Source organism: Callithrix jacchus, chromosome 2 (genome assembly GCF_049354715.1).
Source record: "Callithrix jacchus isolate 240 chromosome 2, calJac240_pri, whole genome shotgun sequence".
Taxonomy (NCBI): Eukaryota; Metazoa; Chordata; class Mammalia; order Primates; family Cebidae; genus Callithrix; species Callithrix jacchus.
Window position 1 is genome coordinate 56,905,528 of NC_133503.1, and position 21,449 is coordinate 56,926,976.

At 53.8% G+C, this 21,449-nt stretch overlaps 1 protein-coding gene across 27 annotated transcripts in view; it reads left to right on the top strand.

Moving 5' to 3' along the window:
- The window catches only part of MAD1L1 (mitotic arrest deficient 1 like 1), a 415,821-nt gene that overhangs the window by 94,691 nt on the left and 299,681 nt on the right, over window positions 1-21,449 (top strand). For all 27 annotated transcript variants that reach the window (XR_013531716.1, XR_013531730.1, XR_013531734.1 and 24 more), the window contains one exon: window positions 1,550-1,636. Coding sequence is in view for 24 of the 27 variants with exons in the window: in XM_035289591.3 (XP_035145482.1) it covers window positions 1,550-1,636 (87 nt within the window). In the remaining 3 variants the exon portion in view is untranslated. The remainder of the gene's footprint in view (window positions 1-1,549; window positions 1,637-21,449) is intronic.

Genomic DNA, 21,449 nt, shown 5'->3' on the forward strand with positions numbered 1-21,449 from the left:
TAGTGGAGCCTGTAGCCTACTGCCTGTGATCACCCCACCTGCTGCTGGTTCTGCACAGGGGCTGGGAGATGCTGTTGCACATGTGGACATATGTACTTGATTTTTATTTGTTGTAAATAAATTATTCCCATTGAGTTAGTGCGAATTTACAGGCCCCTTTGACTAATGCAAAACAACTTAAATATCTCCTTCAAATGTTTTAGAAAAAATATCTCTTGGCTTCAAAAGGTTTCCTTTTTTTTGTACTGCTAATTTTAGCTCTCCAAGGTTGGAAGCTTTGGGAAACTCTGGAGAGAATGGTAACCACATTCAGGGCCAGCTTCACCTTTCATCGCCCTCTTAGAGTTGAGTTTCTTTTCGAAGGAAGACCTTTCTGTCATAAATGATTTTCCCATAGAGCTGCTTTCTAACCCCCAGTTTGCCTGTGTGGGAGGACAGATGGGGTCTCCCAGTGCCAGCTCCTTCTTCTGCAGCCATTGCTGTCCCCACTAGACATCCAGCAAGGGGCCTGTTCCTTGGGTGGGCAGAGGAGGCCTCTCTGAGGGGACTTGGAAGGGAGATCCATCTGAGGCTGCCCTGGGGGCCTGGCTGACATAGTGACTGGGACCTTTCCTTCCAGGGGTGCAGGTAGCCTCCTTGGCCAGTGTCTGGATCCCTGTTGCTCATTCAGTGATGCGGTGCCAGCTTCCAGCATAGTGCTGGGTGGAGCTCTCACAGCATTGCCCAGCACCTGCTTTCTATGTGGACCTGTGTGTGGTCTATGACAGGTGAAGAGAAAAACAAGATGGTGCCCCAGGGCTCGAGCTCACACGCCACTTGATCAGTCTAGCCAGGGAGCCTTGGCTTTTGTGTCCCCAGTTGTGAGGCTGGGAACGCTCACATACCACTGGCCTCACTTTGCATGCATGACTCAGATCCTCAGTGTGTCCTCCTGAGTCCCAGTGTTGAGTTAGAAGATGTTGCTTCGGTCCAGGTCAGCTGCTGCTGATCATTGGGGTGCACTTTGAATTTCGAAGTGGCTATTTCATGTTGGAGTCTGAGCTTCCTCATTTAAAAAGTGGAAAACAGTGAACAACAGGGTTTCTCGGGTATTCACTGAGAATCTGGAATCATTCTGGAAAGTATAAAGTGCTATACCTGGGGATCTCTGATTTTATTCTTGTTGTTATATGTGGGTCTTCTGAAGAAGAGATAAGAAAAGGAACCTAAAACTCGCTGAGCACCCGCCAGGCGCCTGGTGGGTGTTTTTTAAACATGATTTCATTTCCTCTGAAGAGTGACCCTGTTAGGTAGTGTCTCTGTTTCAACAGGTGAAATAAAATCAGGGCTCATTAAGGTAATCTCCCGGCGTTGCATAGGGGTGGGGGCTGTGGCTGAACCCAGGTCATAGTGAGTGCATGCTGCTGTGGACTCGGATCTGCAGGGTTCACACATCATGAGTCCCAGAGCATCAGCTACAGAGGTTGCTTTTGGCCTTCTGTTCCCTATGCAGAATCAGGTTCACTTCCAGGGGACAGCTGGGACTGAGCATGCCCTCTTTATCCTGCAGGACTCCGGAAGACCTTTCCAGATTTGTGGTGGAGCTGCAGCAGAGGGAGCTTGCCTTGAAGGACAAGAACAGCGCCATCACCAGCAGGTAAGCTGGGCTGCCCAGGGCACTTATGAGGTTGTGTTTGCTTTGAAGAGTTGGGGCAAGTGAGAGCGTGTGCCCTCCTGGCTCTCTGGAGGATGGCTGTGCTTCACTGTGTGGTTGGTCCTGGTCTGGGATGAGATGGGGGAGCAGGGATTTGAGGGTAGGGCTTGCACCATGTTTCTGTCACTTGCCATGAGCCTTCCCTGAGGCATCACCGTCCATTGTTCTGACAGTGGGGTCTAGGGGTCGGCCTCCTGTTGTGGGGTCCCTCCTTGGATCAGGAGGTTTCTCATCTTCCCAGCAGGGTGTGGGCTCCCTGTGACCTCATCATCGTGTAGAGACCTGGTCCCTGGGGGCAGGAGCATATGTGCCTGGGCTTGTGCCCTCCAGGAGGGCCTGTGGGGATTGTTCCCACAGTCTGGCACCCTTGACGGCAGGTTACAAAGCTCTTGCTAGGCAGTTTTAGCAGCTGGCACGTTGTTCCCTATCTAGCAGGAAATCCAGACGTAGGCAGTTGCCAGGCCTCATCTAGGGCCTGGTTTTAGGTTTCTTGCCTCCTGACAGCAGAAGTGAGGGGACCTTCTCAGCACCCTGTCTCCAGCTCTGATATCTCCTGGTCATCTGCGGTTCAGCTCTGTTCTCATGCTAACTACCCAGAGTCAGTGCAGCCCTGCAGGTTGAAGGCTTGGTCCCATGAAGCAGCCCCCTCCCCACTTCAGACGCCATGAGTATTGCCCCCTCAGGTTACCCACACTCCTGTCCAGCTACAAAGTTGGGGCACCCCGACTTCCTCCTTGGGTTTTTTAAGTTCTCTGTGACTTACAGAACACAGGATAGTGCTTGACTTTCTATTCTTGGTTCATTGTATAGAACCCAGTTCAGGAACAGCCATATGGGAGAGCTACACAGGGCCGGGGCTGGGGAGGGGTGCGGAGCCTCCCGCCCACTCCAGGCAGCCGCTCACAGTGCCCTGGGTCCTCCGACCCCGGGCGCTCCGCCATCACGTTGTTCAGGTATTCACAGCCCCGGCTCTGGGCCCCACTGCTCTCTCCCTGAGGTGGGTGATGGGGCTGGGATATTCCCAGCCAGTCCTCATGGCAACAGCTTGTCTGTCGCTAGTGGGCCCACCCTGAGTCGTCACATCAGCGCGAATGGAGGTGTGATTGGAAGGGGCTCACTCTGAATAGCAAGAGACATGCCTGTCACTCAGGAAATCCCAGGGGCTTCAGGGAGCCTGGGATGAAGATCAGACATGTGTTTCTTCTAATCACACACCCTGGCTCTTCTCTGGTTTCACTTGTGGCTGTGAGGGGGCCATACAGGCTCAGGCATCACACCCATAGGTGGAAAGGAGAGGTCTCTTTCTTTTCTTTTCTGCACAAGAAAGCCTTTCCTAGGACCCCCACTGCCAGTATGTGCCCCTTATGCCTCCTTGGCCAGAATGGAGTCTTATGCCTGCTCCTGCTGAAGATGGAGTTACCATGAGGGACTGAGCCTGTCTGGTGGAACCCATGGGGCTGCTGGACAGTGGCATGGGCTTGGGGCAGAGGAAAGGGCATGCAGCAGGGCCCGGGGACCTCTGTGTACTGCATGGCTGACCAGGCCGTGGGTCTGTGTGGAGAGCCTGAAGCCCACCTGTTTGCCATTGATGATCAAGCTCATCCTCATCCTCCTGCAGAGAGTGTTTTAATAATTTATTATTAGCCAGAAGGAGATTTCTTATTTTGGGGGCTGATGTCACTTTGAAAATTGGCTTTTAGAAGCATCTGGTTGTGTTGGACATAATCACATCAATTTACTTAAAAACCTCAAATGATAAAAATTGCCTTTTGCTTTCAAAGCTACTGTCAGATGAAACAGGCATTAGAAGTGATTTGAAATTAAAGCTTTAACATTTTACCAGGCGATCCTTTTCATTTCACTTTGGAAATGAGACAGAATGAACTGTTAAGGGAAAGGAAACTTGCCTGTACTTTTCTCCCACCAAACAGGGAGGTGCTTCCTAAAGCTATTTGCCTTGACCAGGAGCAGTAGGCCCCGTCTCTGTGTCCAGGGCCACATGGAAGGGAACGTTCCCATCTGCATGTTACCTGCATTGCCTTTGCTGTGGTCACAGATATGGATAGAGCCCATGGGGGGATTGGTTTGGGAATGGGGTCTTTGCTCCAGGGAGCATCCTCTGCAGTGGGCAGGTGGTCCTCACAACCCTAGCCGTGGCCAGCCTCTCAGGACCTGTGGGCTCCCTCTGAGCGCTGGAGTGCCACCCTGGGGAAGGGTGAGGTTTGGGGCACCCCATGGAGGCACTTGGTGCTCTGTCCTCTTCTGTGAAATGAGGTCTTGGGGGTGAGACAAGGGCCACAGTACTGCTCTGGTTTGGGAGGTCAAAGGGAGAAGCCGCCCTGAAATCCTGGTTTCTTGCAGGTGTGTCCCAGCCTGGTTTCTTGTTTGTGACTATGTGCTGGCTTCTGGGCTCTGGCTTCACATGGGATGTGTGGGGCTTCTTCAGCCAAGGTGCAGGCTCCAGATGGGGCTGGTAACAGCCCTGCCACCCATCGCCAGGTGCACTGCAGACACTTCCCTGGGATGGGGCAGTGGAGAGGCGCAGGCAGCCTCTGGGCGTGAGGTTGGGGCTCCAGGTCTGTCTTGCCTGCAGGGTCTCGGGGCACTGGTCTGCTCCTTGCTGGTCATGTGACTCCTTGCTGGCCCTCTCTTTATCTCTGTGAGCCAAAAGGTGCTGACAGTAATGACTGGGTTGCTGTGAGGTCTAAGCCCCCTCAGCTGCACCTGGGCACTGAGCAGTCCCAGGGTCTCTGTGGTGCTGCTTGCTGAGAGGTGGAGACTTCCCAACCAAGGCTTTCTGGGACCTGGTGACCCCGAGTGCTCAGCCCTTTTGTGTACTTCCAAGGCCCAGGAAGGAGGCAGACCCTAGGACAGGTGGCGCTGGTGGTGTTCACTGAGGTCTGGATTAGTTCAGCTGTGGCCTTGGCGCTTGAATTCTGGCCTGTCCCCTGGGCTGCTGCTCTCTTATGTGGTAAGACACCATGTTCATCGTGGCCTGCTGTGGTGGGGTCAAGGAGCCTTGCATGGTTGAACAGCTGAGCACATTTCTACAAGTCTCTTACAGGTGGTCAGATAGAAACTCAGATAAGCGGGAAGGAGGCAGCATGGCAGAATATGTCGGGCCATGGTGGCCCAGATCTGAGAGGGCTTCACCAGGCGGGCCTCATTTTAAAGTCCCTTTTGTTTGTTTCTCATTGAAAGTAGCTTGAAGAGCCCTGGTCCAGCAGAGGTCACAGGGTCATGAGGGCAGCTTCCATGCATTTTCCCTGGTCTGTGCAGATCAGCGGGCACGTGCTTGTGTCCATACACGTTCTCCTCTATGTTTTGTACTGGGTAAACTTGGCTGTATCCATCTGTCCCTGCTAGTGAATGCTGTTGTCGCCATCTGAGGAGCTTTTCAGGGTGCAGCTCTGCTGCCCTGTTTCTCGCAAGCCCAGTGCCTGATGCTTCCTCTTCGGGGCAGTGCTGCTATGACAGTGCCATTAGGGTGGGCTTGTGTGGCAGCATCTTGGAATGCTGGTGCCTTGGGCCGAGCTTCCAAAGTGATGGCTGGGTCAGTTGTATGCCTGTTTTCAGGAGCTTGGCTTTTAGAAGATGAATATTGTCTATCAGCTGGTGTAGCGTGCCCCTGTGAACGGCCTACACAGCACAGTCTTGATGCACTTCCTGGGCATTGCGTAACTTTCCTCCTCTGCTGATCTGATGTGTGGAACAGAGCACCCTTCCCACAGTTACTGTCTTAGTGACTTGGTGGCCCTCTCACCAGTGCGATACATGTCCACGTCCGTGAAGCCAGAAGCAAGTAGGTACCTCAGCTGGTCCTGTGTGGGTCGGTCTCCTCTTTGGAGTTCCTGCTGTTGCTGCCTTCGTTGAAGTTTGCATCCTTTTCTCTCCATAGTTATTGCAGTAGCGTTCCAGCCTGTTTCAGGCTGGGGAAGAGCCCGGAGCTCTCCTACCCAGAAGAGTTCTGAGGCAGCGAAGGCAGCCAAGGGAGGTGAACTTGCTATGAAACCTGGGCAGAAATCAGATCATCCTGCAGTGAGCAGATGCCAAGTAGGAAGCCATTGAGTGCCTCATTTGAGGAAGGTAAATGGCATCCTATCTTGGAGGTATCTGCTGGAGCAAGAAGGGGTTTTCATGGCATTAAGTTGTGGTTCTGACCCTTGTACTGGTGAAGCACAGTTCTAAGCACTGCTTGCTGTAAGCCGGACTGGAGTTTCTATCTCCATGTTTGTGGGTTCTTAGGACTGGAGGCTGAAAGCCCAGTGGTGGCACCTGTGCTGTATCCTGGTCTTGGGGCTGGAGTTTGTAGAGGCAAGAAGCTTCTGGAACTCTCAGAGTGGGACTTACTGCTTTCCAGGGTTTTGAGGAGCCTGCTGGTTAGCTTTATGTGGATTTACTCAGGTGCTGCACTGGAATTCTGTCTTACCACAGAGAGAGTATCTGTGGGGCTGCTTGAGGATTAAGTGGGATGACATTGATAACGCGCCTGGTGTAGCAGCTCTGGGCAATCCACGGGACGTGGTGCTGTGACAAATGGTCGGGGTTGGTTGTGGAGCTGGGGGCAGGCAGGGCTCTCGGTGGGCAGAGGGGCAGCCTACAGGGCACTGGCAGTACGCCTTTTTAGGAGGGTGGGGTGCTTGCCTGCATTTTGGCCTAGGGCTTGGGTCAGAACCATCAAACCCCTCCTCCTGTGTGTTTCTCCCTTTCTTTAGTCGTGGACAGGTAGGGTGTCATCAGTCACTGGTATGAGCAGAGCCTGTCAGAGCCCCTGGTCCTCTTGACCTTGGGATAGGAGTATCATGGCAGTGCAGGGGAACCTGGCCTGGTTTGTGCTTGAGTCTTGGTTTCAGCTCTTTGAATTTGAGAATGCAGCTCCTGGTTGTGGGGCTGAGGACAGAGCATGCTGTTCAGAATCACTGGGTGGATCTGGTGTGCCCTCTGCTCACCTTTTACATAGGGCGCCTGGGGCTGTCCTATAGCCTCCGTGCCCTTGCTGGGCCCTCTTAGTATCCTTGGCCTTTAGGGACCCAAGCACCCCACTACTTGGCTTCCCCAGCTCTGCTGTGGGTGGAGGCTGTAGGGACAGGAGGCTGCAGTCCTTCGTGGCCCAGCCCGTGGCCGGGCTGTCATCTTTCAGATCTGGAGTGGAACAGGCTGGCGTGCTCTGAGGGCTCTTGAAGAACAGGGCTGGGAAGCTTGTACATGGATGTGTGGGGCTGTGTGAGGCCCTGCTCTTTGCTGCTGCTTTGCTTTGCTGGAAATAAGGCTATGCTTTGGAGAGGGCTGGTGGTGGGAGTGGGCCTGTTAGGACTCTGTCAGGGCTGCAGGGTTCAGCTTTCTCCTCTGTGATCACAATGTTGAATGATGACGGGGATGATGAGAGCAGTCAGTGTTATCCAGCATCTGCCCTTACCATGCACTGCACTGGTGCTTCACTCACAGTGTCTCACTTGAACCTCACAGAAGCTCCCGGGTAGCAGCTGTTATTATTCCCTGTTTTGCAGGGGAGGAACTTGAGCCCCAGGTAAAACAGCTGGGAGGTCATCAAAGCAGGACTTGCATCCAGGCCCGTGGGTCTCCAGAGCTCTGTGGGATGTGTTAGAATGTGGATCCTGGGTCTCCACGGGGCATGTTGTGTGATGGCTGTCTCGGCCTTTGGCCTTTCTTCTCTTCCTTAGCAGAGATCCTGTTTTGCCTGTTTGAAGCCCCAGGTATCCTCCTTGATGCCGAGGCTTAAGATAGAGCCGGCCGAGAAGTCCACAGAGGGCAGCCTGTGAGTGGCGTGGATGCAGATGGAGCTCTTTGGGTTGTGGTCTTCCCCGGCCACCCTGCTGCTTCCTCTGTGCATAGGCTTTCCCAGAAGTGCACTCTAGTCTGGGTTCTAATCACCACAGTTTGTTTTGAAGATCCCTCTTTGCTGCCTCTAGGCAGAAGAGTCCTTGGCCTGAAGCTACCAGGCTGGCATGTCCTGGAGCACTTGGCCATGTGGTACTTCCGGGTGTCTGGTTCATCCCCTGCTGCCATCAGGGGTCTGGGCAGTGTCAGGAGGAGGAGGGCCCTTGTCAAGCAGAAGGGACTTGAGAGTCAATGGGTATGATGAGTGGGCATCACCATGTTGTCTGTCACAGACAGTGTTTTCCTGGGCCTCTTCCTGCCTCAACTTTCTGTCGCCTTCCAAGAGTAAAGATCAGCTTACTAGTTATGAGTCTTCCCTGCTGGTGGTCCCAGGCGGTTAGGCCGTCTTCTCAAGGATGTAACAAGGCCTTGTCACCTGGCATCTGTGAATTGTGGTGCACTTGAGCTATCCAGAGACCAGCAAGGCACACAAGATCTGTGGTGGATGGGCTTTGTCCTCCTTGTACTTGAAGGGGCTCCTGCTGGAGAAGCCACCACTGGCCTAGGTGCCCGGGGCCCATGTTTGCATTTGGCTCTACTGGGAGTAGCTCTCTGAGCTAGTCTTTCTGGTGATGGTGACTCCCATGGGGGGTTGTGAGGCTCAGTGCAGTCACCTCTGTAGAGCCTGTGGATGGTGCTGACGTGGGGTGTAAATTTCTAGCTAGTTCTTTTCATCACTGGCACTGTGTCCTACTGTTGCTTTTTGAAGTAACTTGGAAGAACAATTTCTGGGAGACTTAAGGACATGGCAGGCATAAGTTTTCCAGGGGGCTCCGTGGGGCAGGATATATCCTGTATGTGGCCAGTGATGATGATCGGTCAGGTTGGGCGATGGGGGCATCTGGGAGGTTGAGGTGACAGAATTTGCCATGGATCTGTGTGGGTGAGAGAGGGCGTTGGGACGGCTGGTTCTGGCCTGCCCTTGAACAGACTGTGGCCTCAGCTGTGTGGTCCCAGCAAGTCTCATGCTTGTCCTGACCTCCTGCTCTCAGCACAAGGGGCCCCTGAGGTTGTCAGTGACATGAGCAGAGGCCTTGTCGTGTCCATTCAGCTTTGGCGCCACTTGATGTAAATGGGCTTTGGCAGAAGGTGTGGAACCAGCCTGTGTCTAATGGGCTGTCTCCACATGTTCTGCAGTGGCAGCCCGCCATGCCTGTCTGTTCCAGGGCTGTGATGGGGCATGTGCTAGGAGCTCTGGGTGGCACTGGGTCCTTCATCATGGGCTTCGTAGCCACCCTCTCCGGGAAGCGGGGGCGCTCTGGCTGTCAGTATAGAACCCACGTGATCCATCTGTATCCCGCTCCTGTCCCCATCCACCCTTTGTGCATCTCATCTGGGGCTGGTCCCAAGAGTGTCTCCTGCAGCCCAAGATGATACCTGGGACACACAGTACACCTGCACCACAGAGGCCTTGAGCCCCGGCCCAGCCCTGCACCAGGGGACAGTCTGTCCTGCAACCCAGCCCTGCACCAGGAGATAGCCCAGCCCTGACCCAGCCCTGCACCAGGGGACAGCCCAGCCCCTGATTCAGCCCTGCACCAGGGGACATCCTGGCCCCCAATCAAGCCCTGCACCAGGGAACAGCCCAACCCCTGACGCAGCCCTGCACCAGGGGACAGCCCAGCCCCTGACCCAGCCTTGCACCAGGGGACAGTCTGTCCTGTAGCCCAGCCCTGCACCAGGAGATAGCCCAGCCCTGACCCAGCCCTGCACCAGGGGACAGCCCAGCCACTGACCCAGCCCTGTACCAGGGGACATCCTGTCCCTCAATCAAGCCCTCCACCAGGGGAGAGCCCAGCCCCTTATCCAGCCCTGCAGTAGGGGGACAGCCTGGCCTCTGACCCAGCCCTGCACTAGGGGGACAGCCCGGCCCCTGACCCAGCCCTGCACCAGGGGACAGCCCAGTTCAGACCCAGTCCTGCACCAGGGGACAGCTCGGCCTGCAACCCAGCCCTGCACCAGGAGATAGCCCAGCCCTGACCCAGCCCTGCACCAGGGGACAGCCCAGCCCCTGATTCAGCCCTGTACCAGGGGACATCCTGGCACCCAATCAAGCCCTGCACCAGGGAACAGCCCAACCCCTGACCCAGCCCTGCACCAGGGGACAGCCCAGCCCCTGACCCAGCCCTGTACCAGGGGACAGCCTGGCCCCCAACCAAGCCCTGCACCAGGGGACAGCCCGGCCCCCAACCAAGCCCTGCACCAGGGGACAAGCCCAGTCTCTGACCCAGCCTTGCACCAGGGGACAGCCCAGTTCCTGACCCAGCCTTGCACCAGGGGACAGCCCAGTCCCTGACCCAGCCTTGCACCGGGGGACAGCCTGGCATCCAACCCAGCCCTGCACCAGGGGGACAGCCTTGCCCCCAACCCAGCCCTGCACCAGGGGACAGCCCAGTCCCTGACCCAGCCTTGCACCGGGGGACAGCCTGGAGTCCGACCCAGCCCTGCACTAGGGGGACAGCCTGGCCCCCAACCCAGCCCTGCACCAGGAGATAGCCCAGCCCTGACCCAGCCCTGCACCAGGGGACAGCCCAGCCCCTGACCCAGCCCTGTACCAGGGGACAGCCTGGCCCCCGACCAAGCCCTGCACCAGGGGGACAGCCTGGCCCCCAACCCAGCCCTGCACCAGGGTACAACCCAGCCCTGACCCAGCCCTACACCAGGGGACAGCCTGGCCTCCGACCCAGCCCTACACCAGGGGACAGCCCGGCCTCCGAGCCAGTCCTGCACCAGGGGACAGCCCAGCCCCTGACCCAGCCCTGCACCAGGGGACAGCCCAGCCTCCGACCCAGCCCTGCACCAGGGGGACAGCCTGGCCTCCAACCCAGCCCTGTACCAGGGGACAGCCCAGCCCTGACCCAGCCATGCACCAGGGGACAGCCCAACCCCTGACTCAGCCCTGTACCAGGGAACAGCCCAACCCCCAACCCAGCTCTGCACCAGGGGACAGCCTTTGAGGCTCCTGGTCTGTCTCTAGAATGGGCCCATGATGGCATCTGCTTTCCTGTGGTAGATTCAGTGCAGATGCTCGCATGTGCCTGCCTTGTTCTTTGGTGAAGGCTGCTCCAGTCAGTCTGGTTAGTGTGGAACCTTAGGAAAACAATCTCTCTTCTGAGTCAGTTTTTTCTTCTGTAGGATAGACCCAGTGAGTGGTTTCTTAGGGAAATGTCAGGGACATCCCTGTGTCTGGGGTCTGGCACCACACACTTTAACATGGACCCTTCAGGTGATCAGGTGCCCAAAGTGCACCGCTTGAGGTGACAGGGAACAGGCCCGTGCCGTACTCACAGCGTGCGGTCCACCTGCAAGTCTGTGGTGGCTGCCCCGGTGACCCTGGCCTGGTTGGTGGCCTGTGCCTGTCCTTTTGGTTCTCAGTCCCCCTCTCTTCTTGAGTAGGACTTTGGCAGGAAAAGAGGGCTTGGCGGCACCAGCCCCGGGAGCTGGGCCACGTGGAGGGGCTGGGCCTTCCCCAGGCTGTTGGTGTGGTGCCTTCCTGCAGTGCCCAGACTTGGACGTGAGATGGTGCATGTGGCATGTGCAGCCCCTTGCTCCTCTGTGCTCAGCTTAGAACCTCCTCGAGGGGCCTCCTCAGCGGGGCTGCGGGGGTGCCAGGCCTGTACATTTGTGGCCAATTAGAGGGAGAGATAGAAGGGGGGGCATGGCATGGAGAGGCCTGGGTGAGTGGGCGTCTGTCTCAGAGTCTCCCTCCCTCACTCGGTGCCTTCTTATTCCTCCGATAATTTCCTGATCAGGGCTAGTGAAGCCCAGCGTTGGTGGATGTGGACCCCAGGTGCCCATCCTGCCAATGCAGGGTTCTCTTTGGCCCCCCAGTGTGGTCGGGGACCAGTCTGAGACACCATCATGTTTCAGGCTGCAGCTGGCTGCTGGACCTGAGATTAAGCCTTGACTCTCCTGAGAGGGGGTCCAGCCCGTCCTGGCTCCAGGTGAAAGCCTGGGTCATCAGCAGGCAAGGCCAAGTGTCCTAGCTGTACCCCCCAGCTTGGGTGGCTGCCTGGTTTGGAGGGGTCCCCGAAGGTGGGCACTGGCTGGCCTTGTAGGGGTGCAGGCAGGCTTTGGCAAGGCCAGCCCTGCCCTAGGTGGGTGTCTGACCCTGCTCCCTCTCAGGCAGAGCCCTCAAGGCAAAAAAACACATGGTCTTCCATGGCTGGGCTGGGTCCAGCCCTGCTGCTGCTGGGCTCTGGGGTCTGTCTGGGTGCCTCCGCCTGCTGCTTCAGCCAGCTTGTGTTGCCTCTTTCAGCAAGATGAGCTGCCGTTAATATTTCACACCCAGACTGTTTCCCTGCATGTTTTGCATTTCCATATTTAAAATGGCATTTACATATTCATGGATTTTTAAATAAGTTTTTATTGTTAAGGGATGAGGAAGTGGATGAAATGTGAAACTCCCCCTTTTATTCAAGTACTAGAAAAAAATTTCATCCCCAATGCAATCACTTTCTAAGTGGTTAGTTCTGTGGCAGTTGCGTAGATTGTTCTGGAAGCCGGTGGGTCACAGGGCCATGGAGCCACCCTTTCTGGCATGCAGAGACTGGTGCTTGCTGTCAGCATTGCTTCCCATCTGAGGTCGGTCATGGAGGCCTGGTCGCTCCTTGGGGTTTCTCCTGGTGGGGGCCTGGCCTTGCACTGGGTTGCGGGGCTGGCTCCCACCCACACCCATGGCTCTTCTTTTGGAGGAAATGTCCAAGGCAGACGAGGCTTTTCATTTTGGAAATGACTGAGCCAGGCATGCCTGGCTTCTCTTTTCCTTTCTCCCCAGTCACTTGGCCTCCCCAGTCACTCTGTCTTGGTTGGCTTATTGCTCCTGGCTCTGTGGCTGTGGCCAGAGCCTCAGAGGATTAGTAAGCCCTGTGCACTGTCCGATTCTGAGGGGTAGAGGGTGGCACCGGCCCTGTTCACTCTTCAGGGTCCTTTTGAGGGTTTTGTATAAGAACATGTGTGGGGCAGATGGGGCTGTTGGAGGGGTGCTGGAGTAACTGTTTTAGGTTTGGGCACTGATGAATGTGGCTGAGCCTTTGCATCTGGTACCTTTTCCCTGGGGGAGGCCCAGGGAAATCCAAGGACTGACAAGAGTGAGAGGTCCTGGGAGAGGCGTCCGCAGGGGCTTTCTGGGCCAGGAGGCTGTGTGAGCTGATCTGGAGCCAAGCACAGGTCACAGAGGGAGGCAGTGGAGGAGTTGAGGGCTTTGGAAGCCACAGGAGCGTAGCGCTGGCCACCTGGCTTATGGTGTGCCATGCCGTAGTGGAGCAGGGCAAGTGCTGTGGGGGTCCAAATAATAGACCATAAAAACAGGGAAACTGAGGCCCATGGCAGGGGAAGAGACTCCACCCTGGGTCATGGATGGAGTCAAACCTATGGCACAGATTTTTCTGATCTCTATTGTTATTTACTTCTTAATATTTTTAGGCATAAAATTATTTTTTATCATCTCAGGCCTAAATAGCCCACAAAACCTTAGCCTCGAGGATCAGGGGGAAGTGTGGTCTGAACTGCAACTGACATCTCCACACAGAGTCCCTCACACTGTCGCGTGCTGGAGCGATCTGGGCAGGGTCTCCAAAAGCCCGGCTGCCTTTCCAAAAGACAGCGGCTGGTTTTCTCTGTGTCTGTGGGAATTTCTCAGCAGTCTGCCTTTGGCCCCAGCCCCTGGCAGCTTCCCCTAGCATGAGTATTGTATTTTCCATACTCTCAGGGCACTGGGTTATTGGTGGTAGCTGGTTCCTCCTGAGACCAGAGGCAGGACACAGCTCAGGGCTGTAGCCCTGGGGGCATGACCAGGGGCTTTCTGGGCCAGGAGGCTGTGTGAGCTGCTGAGGGTGGGGGCATCTTGGTGTGCAGCCCGGGTTGCCCGCTGACCTGCCTTGGCAAGCCCTGGACTGAAGCTTGTGAGCTTGGAGGGAGGGTGGTCCCGTGAGCTGGCGGCGGGGAGGAAAGTGGGGGTGCGGGGAGGGTGGTCCCATTGGTTTCTGTGAGTACACCGCTGGCTCAGGGGTTCAGGCATGTGCTCCTCTTGGCAGCCAGGGCTAAGGCTGTGGCTGTGGTATAGGGTGCTTCCTGGGGGTTGGGCCCTCCTTACAGTCCTTGCCCTGTCTAGGTGGGCTGGCCACGCGGAGGCTGAGGCAGCCTCACCTGCTAGTCCTCCTTGCTGCTGGCCTCGGTGCTGGGGTATTTGCTGTGGAGGAAGCCTGCCTGTCCTGCTGGGACCTTGGGCCTCTCCAGTGCATGTTGACCCCAGCTGAGAGGCGTTCTCCTTGCTTCTCCTGCTTTTCATCTAGAAAATCAGGCCCAAGACTTGCTTTGCAAGATGAGTGGAGAATTGGGAGATTTCAGAAGTTCATGACATCAAGCAGGTGCTCAGAGAATGGCGGCTTTATTTGTAGGAGTGGGGTCTGTGGGCCCAGTCACCGGTCCTGCTCACTTGACCCCTGAGCCTTTCTTTCTCATCTATATTGGAGTCAATTCTACCCTTGATAGATTTCTTTGAAGAGTACTTGCAGCCCACCTGTGGGAGGGCTGAGGAATGCTGGCCTTTCTCTTAGCATTTGCTTGGCCCCTGGGCATGGGGTTTTCAGAGTGAGGTGCCGCAGGTGACGACAGCGAGGCCTTGGGAGGGGGAAGGTCCATCTGCTGCCTCCCCTCGGGCTGACTTATCTTAACAGACCGGAAGTTTGTGTCTGGCACGAGTCTGGGGATTCATGCCCCAAATCCCCACCTCTTAATGCGGCTTTCCTTCAGTTCTGTCAATAGGATCTGTTTTCCATCCTCTCCATGCTGAAGTGCTTATCTCCCCAGGCCACTTGGTGTGGTGCTCGCCTCGCCATGGTTCTGAAGGCGCCTCACTTCATTAGGCTGAGTGGCTCTGGACTAAGTGCACCTGCAGAGGTGACAGCCCCCGCTGCCTGCCTGCTGAGCACCGCCGCAGCCAGGACGGTGGCTGGGGAGCATGTCCCCTGGGGCAACAGATGCATCCCCTTCCTATCTCCTTTCCTTTGGACCCTGTATGTACCCCTGCATCCTCTCATCCTCTTTAGCAAGTTAAAAAATAGCTGGCATTTTCTCCCACCCCAGGGAACCCTTTGTAGCAGCAGTCTCAGCCTGTGATGTTGGGCTGCCTGGTGGTGGTGAGCGCAGTGTGGGTGCGTCCCCAGAGGAAGGGCCCAGGACTCCTGGCTCTGCGCTCAGATCATGGGCTGGCCTGTGCTGTCGGCACAGAAATGCTCTGTGAAAGGCAGCTGCTGTAATATTGGTGTTGCCCTCTCATAGTTGCCCCACATGTCTGCCTCCTGCTTGGCACCCCCTCTGTGGTGCCTCAGGGCCGGAGGAGCACAATTCAGAAACCGCTGGTCAGGAGACCTTTCCCGGAGAAGTTCCTGTTCTGGTTGTGGATCTGGCCTACGTGGGAGCCCGAGGTGGCATCTTTGAGGTGACTCGGGACTGCTGGGAAAGCTCTCTTTCTCCTGGCAGAGGTTTTCAGGCACTGCCATGGCACGAGCCTGTCTGTACCTGAGACCAGAGTGGGCGTTTGCAAGCCACAGAAGGGAAGAAGGAAACAGCATGGGTCTCTCACTCACATGGGCCGAGCAGAATGGTAACATTCCTGCCATTTGTGACATTTCTATTAGAGAGCAGAATATTCCCGACCTCAGCTCCCCAGATCAGAAAATGGCATTTGGAGAGCCATATATGTTTGAGAAGAGGGTGTCAGGGTCACTTCTGTCCTTTGAAAGCAAACATCTTTGTTGGCCCCCAGAAGGTGGTAGTAGAATCTAGATTTCCTCAAACATTTGTAGAAAAAACAAAAATGACTACTATTTGAATGTTGTTGGTTGTTGCTTTAGGAAGGGAATAGGGAGATGGGAGAAGGGCCTTTGCTCGCGTTCTCCCTAGGTCTTTTGCTGCCCTGAACTTCTGTTTCCTTGCTTATTTAGAAGGGGTTTGCGTGAGCCTTGCCCCAGGAGAGCAGCCCACACCCCATAGTGGGAGTCTAGTGCAGGGCCAGGGCTGCCAGGAGCTGCTATCTGGGGAGACTCCCCAGTTATCAAGGCCTCCTCTCTCACTCCTGGCCCTGCTGAGCCCAGGGCATCATCAGTGGACTTGGAAGCATCCTCTTATGAACACTTTTCTTGAGTTTCCTGGTAACTTCCTGTGAACTTCGTAAGTTCCGAGCCAAGAGCTTCCGTAGCCTTGATGCTGGCCGCTGCTGGCCCCTTTCCATGCCCAAGCCTGGGAAAACACATGCATCGATTCTCAGTGTGCGGGTGTGGAGAGCAACTCTAATGCCATCAGGTGATTTGAGTACACTTTCCTTCCTTGTTTGGCAGAGCATAAAATCAGTCTCCGGCCCTCCCATGGTGGCCTCCACTGCTCAGCCCCAGGAGATGCCAGTAGATGGGGTGGCCCCCACAGAGGAGTGTGCTTGGCTCAGGCTCTGCTTGTGGAGAAGTGTGGTTTCTGAAAGGGGCAGGCTTTGGACAGGTGAGTGGACCTGGTCTGAGGGAGGGTGCTGGTGTTGCCAGCATCCTGAGCTCGAGATGGTGCCATGGACCTGGAAGGGTCTCTGGATCCTGTCAGGAAACTGGGTAAGAGAATAGGAACAAAGAAACATCCACTTGCTAGGCACCTGTGGGTACCAGGCACTTCACACGTATCCCTCTCCCCTGGCACCAACCCTGCACGCTGGCGGGGGGGCGGGGGGCTCTCTCATCAGGCAATGCCTTTTCAAGCTTGAATATCACAGGTCACTTCCTCAAAGCACAAGGCCTCTGATGCTGACCCTTTTTTAATACTGTGACTGAGAAACGTTGCGCAGAGTCTATAGGAGGAACAGCGTTGACGTGGCTGTGACTGGCAGTGCTGGTCAGCGTGGGGCAAGTGTAGGTTCCTGTTTCTGCCTTGTTGTGATTGGAGTGGACATAGGGGCTTCAGGATAAGGAAGGCTGTGACCACTGCCCCGAAGGAGCTTTCCCCCTGTTTGCGAAGAGAAACCAGAAGTGAATCCCTTAGAGGACTGGAAAGCATTGGGCTGCCTGGTCCTAATCATGACCATGCTTCCCACATGCCTTGCTGCTTATGAATTATATGGAGAAACTAGCCTGAAAATGGAGATCCTGGGGCTCATTTCCAGAGGCTTAGATTTAGGGCTCTTTGCTGAGGCCATTGCTTCCTTCATGAGTGGACTTTTCCCTTGGGCCTAGGATGTGGGCTCACATGTCACCATGAGAAATAGCAGGCAAAAGTCTCTCACAGCTGTGTGAGAGGCAGCAAGAGCTGGTCGGTAATTGTCCCAAGCATTGAGCATCGCTGTGAGAGCCGAGGGGTGGGGGAAGGCAAGAGCCCCACATGTCTCACCGTGAGAGGTGGCAAGAGCTGGTGGGTAATTGTCCTGAGTGCCGCTGTGAGAGCAGGGAGAGGGGGGCAAGAGTCCCACATGTTGCCCACCACCTGCGCCTTCCTCTGCAGCGGCATTGCCCTCACTTGTTGGTCTAGGCCTTTTAAACAATAAACAATTATCTATCAGTATTTACTGTCTTTGGAAATTAAAATTAAAACATTATTTACAATTGTATTTATAATCTCATTAAAAACAATTCATTATCAGTTAACAAAATAAATTTATGAAAAATGCATTTTCTAACACAAAATGAGATTTAGTGAGAGGAATGGCATTGTTTTCTATTTTCCACAAATCTGTTCCGTGTCTGGTGAAAGAGAAGACAGAGGCTTCTCATGTCTGCGTCTGTGTCCATCTGCCTAGTCTCTTCTTCTGAGTCTGTGGAATAAGTCTGGCTCCACATGGGTGTGCAGTTGGAGGAAGGAGGGCCTGGTGGCCTGAGGGCCCTCCACCCACATGCTCTGCTCAGCCTTGCTTGCTGGGTGGCTGCAGGGCTGAAGGTAGGAGCATTCGCTGTTCCTTGATATCTTTCATGGTTAGTCTCACCTTTCTGGATAGTGTTTTTTTCAAAATTCCGATTAGAGTGTAGGGGGCGTTTTGTGTTTGTTGAACATAAACATCATTAGTGAACATCAGTCATTGACTGTTTGGGAAGGTTTCCTCAGTTGTGGTTTTTCTGGAAAAGGTGTGACTTGTGTATCCTAGAAAAGGCCCACTTTGCAGCATTCTGGGCAGTTGAAGGAGGACGGCTCAGCCTGTAAACAGCAGAGCTGACTTCCTTCAGGTGTTCTTGCCCTAGATGAGCAGCAGGGGTGGCCCCGGAGCCTAGAGATTGTGCCCGACTGATTTCTGGTGGAGCCAAGAACTTGGGCAGCCACGAGATGCTCTCTGGGAACCCCACAACTCTAAGACTAGTCCTTAATGAGAGAGGGTAGCCTCCCCAGAGACGTGTGCAGCTGCTGGACACACATGGGCTCTAGTGACTGGTCCTGTTAAATGGGCAGATTTTTCTTTTTGTTGTCATAGAGAAGCTAATTTCTTATTACTTGTCAACTATTTTCTTCTTTAAACCAAATAAGAAACTAGAAGCTTTCTCACTAAGATCAGGCACGAGGCAAGGAGTCCCACTCACTGTCATACTGGAAGTCCTAGCTAGTGCAGTAAGACAAGGAGAGGGAATAAAGGAAGGAAGAAATAAAACTGTCTTTGTTTGCAGATGACGTGATTGCCTATGTAGAAAATTCCAAGAACAAAAGAACTTGTAGAATGATGCGTGGTGAGAACTGGGTTGCGGGATGCATGGGTAATACACACCTGTCCGCTGCTTTCCTGCATACCAGCAATGAGCAGAGGGAGTTTGAAATCAAAACACAGTACCATTTACACTAGCACCAAAAGATGCCTTAGACACACAGACCTTTATAGGATATGTGTGAGGAAATCACAAGACCCTGATGAAAGAAACCAAACGTGTAAATAAATGCAGGGCATTCTATGTTCATGGATAGGACTCAGTATAAATGCAGAGGCATTCTATATTCATGGATAGGAGGACTCAGTATAAATGCGGAGGCAGTCTAGGTTTATGGATGGGAGGACTCACTATTATCAATGTGTCACTTCTTCCTAATTCTCTCTAGAGGTTTCACGCAGTCCCAGTCAGAATTCCAGCAAGTTATTTTTGTGGATACCAACAGATTCTAAAGTTTTTATGGGAAGGTAAAGGTGGCAATGCCTAGCACAACACTGAATAACAAAGTCGGAAGATTGACACTCCCTGACTTCAAGACTTAGTATAAAACCACAGTCATTAAGATAGTGTAATGTTGATGAGAGAATGGACAAATAGGTCTGTGGAACAGGTTGGAGAGCCTCAAAATAGACCTCCATAGATATAGTCAGCTGATTGTGTGCAGCAGAACAAAGGCAGTCAGTGGAGAATGGTTTTTCAGCAAATGGTGCTGGCACAGTGAAACAGCCACAGGGGAAAAATCTAGACACAGATCTTACATCTTTCACAAAAATCAACTCGGAATGGATCACACACCTAAGTGTAAAGCACAGCACTTTAAAACTCCTAGAGGATAACAAGAGAAATATCTAGCTGACTTTCGATTCAGCAGTGACTTTTCATATACAACACCAAATGCACAATCTGTGAAAGAATTGATGAGCTGGACATCATTAAAATTAGAAATTGCTGCTCTGCAAAGGAAACTGTTGAGAATAAAAAGAGAAGCCACAAATGGAGAAAATATTTTTCATTGTCATGCAAAAGACACATCTGATAAGGGCTGTTATCCAAATTATACAAAGAACTCTTTAAACTCAGTGGTGAGGAAACAGACCACTCAAATGAAAGATGGATGAGATCTGAACAGGCGCCTCACCAAAGCAGAGATACAGGTGACGGGAGAAGCATGTGAGTAGATGCTCAGCATCGCATGCCATTAGGGAGCGAAAGCACCCAGATCTCAGCATATGTGCTTAGAATGTGGACAGCAGCAAATGCTGGTGGGACGTAGAGCAACAGGAACTCTTGCCATTGCTGTGGGAATCCAAAAAGGTGCTGCAGCCACTTTGAAGGGAGTTTGGCAGCTGCTTAGAAAAGGAAACATTCTGTACAGTCTAGCTCTGTGCCCCTTGGAAGTTGTTCAAATGCGTTGAAAACTTATTTTCACACAGAAACCTGCATTCAGAATCACCAAAATGTGGAAGTGACCGAGATGTCTGTCTCAGTCTGTTTTTGTGTTGTTATAAAGGAATATGTGAGTCTGGGTAATTTATAAATAAGAGGCTTTTTTGGCTCAAGGTCCTGCAAGAAGCATGGCGCCAGCACCTGGCTTCTGGTGAAGGCCTCAGGCTGCCTCCATTCATGGTGGGAGAGGGGAGCTGGCACCACATGGTGAGGAGGAAGGAGGAGCGCGGGGAGACAACAGGCTTCCTGTGACAATTAGCTCTCCTGGGAACCGATCAAGTGAGGACTGCTATTTAGCATGAACCATCATGAGCCCCCATGGCCCAAACCCCTCCTCTCAGGCCCTGCTTCCAACCCTGGGGATCAGATGTCAGCCTGAGATTTGGAGGGGCAGGAACCACACGGTAACAGTGTCCTTCCATAGGTGAATGGATAAACGGTGGTATGTCCATTTGCTGAAATACTATTCTGTGCTAAAAAGAAATGAGCTAGCAGGTGGTGAAAAGACATGGAAGAACCTTAAACGTATGTTGCAGAGTGAAAGAGGACGATTATGCAAAGGCAGCATACTGTGGGATTTCTACTCCATGATATACAGGAAAAGACAGAACTGTGAACACAGTAATAAGTAAAAAGTGGTTGCCAGGGATGGATGGGAGGGATGCATAGGTGGACCCAGACAGTTTTTGGGCAATGAACCGACTCTGTACCCGGCTATGATGGTGGACACGCTGTCTCACGCAGGAGTGAACCGACTCTATCTGAGGCCATGATAGTGGACGCAGTCTCACGCAGGAGTGAACCCACTCTACTCTGCATGTGGCCCTGATGGTGGACACACACTCTCAGGCGAGAGTGAACCCACTCTACTCTGCACGTGGCCGTGATGGTGGACACGCTCTCTCATGCGGGAGTGAACCCACTCTGCATGTGGTTGTGATGGTGGACACACAGTCTCACACAGGGACTGCAGAGATGCATTTCTCCAAACCTGAGAGGGTAAGACATGACAAGTGAGCTGCGTGTCAGCTGTGGACTTTGGTTTGTAACAGCATGTCCACATCATTCCATTAGTCGTAACAAATGTACTGCAGTCATGTGCGCTGCAGGGGAATCTCCCTGGGGCTGAAGGGTAGATGAGAACTCTCATTTCTGCTCAGTTTTCCTGTAAACCTAAAATTGCTCCAAAAAATAATGTCTGTAAATTTAAAACAAAAATTAGCAAGTAAGATGAGGCTAGAGAGAGCTGTCCCAGGGGTCAGACTGTGGAGACAAAATGCAATTGGTGCTGGCTTCCTCCTGAGTCAGTCTTGCTGGCTGCATGGAGGAAGACCACACTGAGCGTCAGGAGGCAGCACCATGGTGGGTCCACAAGGCACGTAATTCACTAGTCTCTTCATTAGGAACACCTGACCAGCCCCCAGGCGACATTTCGTGTGTGCATGGTCAGGCACTTGGTGGGCGCGCTCACAGGACTTGTGTGACTGCCAGTTGCCAAAAGAAGGAAGCAGGTCCCATTTCATGACCAGAGACACCCCAGGTGTGATGGCTGTCACATCCTGCTGCCCTTCCCAGCCTGAATGGGCTGGGGTGGGAATAAGGGCTGATGGGGGCTGAAGGGCACAGGGCACCCTGAACTGCCCTCATTGCTGCTCTCTGGATCAGAACCTGGGGGCCCAGCTGGTGCAGGCACAAATGTTCCAGCCCATTTGTAAGGATGAGCTGGGAGGACTTGAGCAAGGACGCCATCA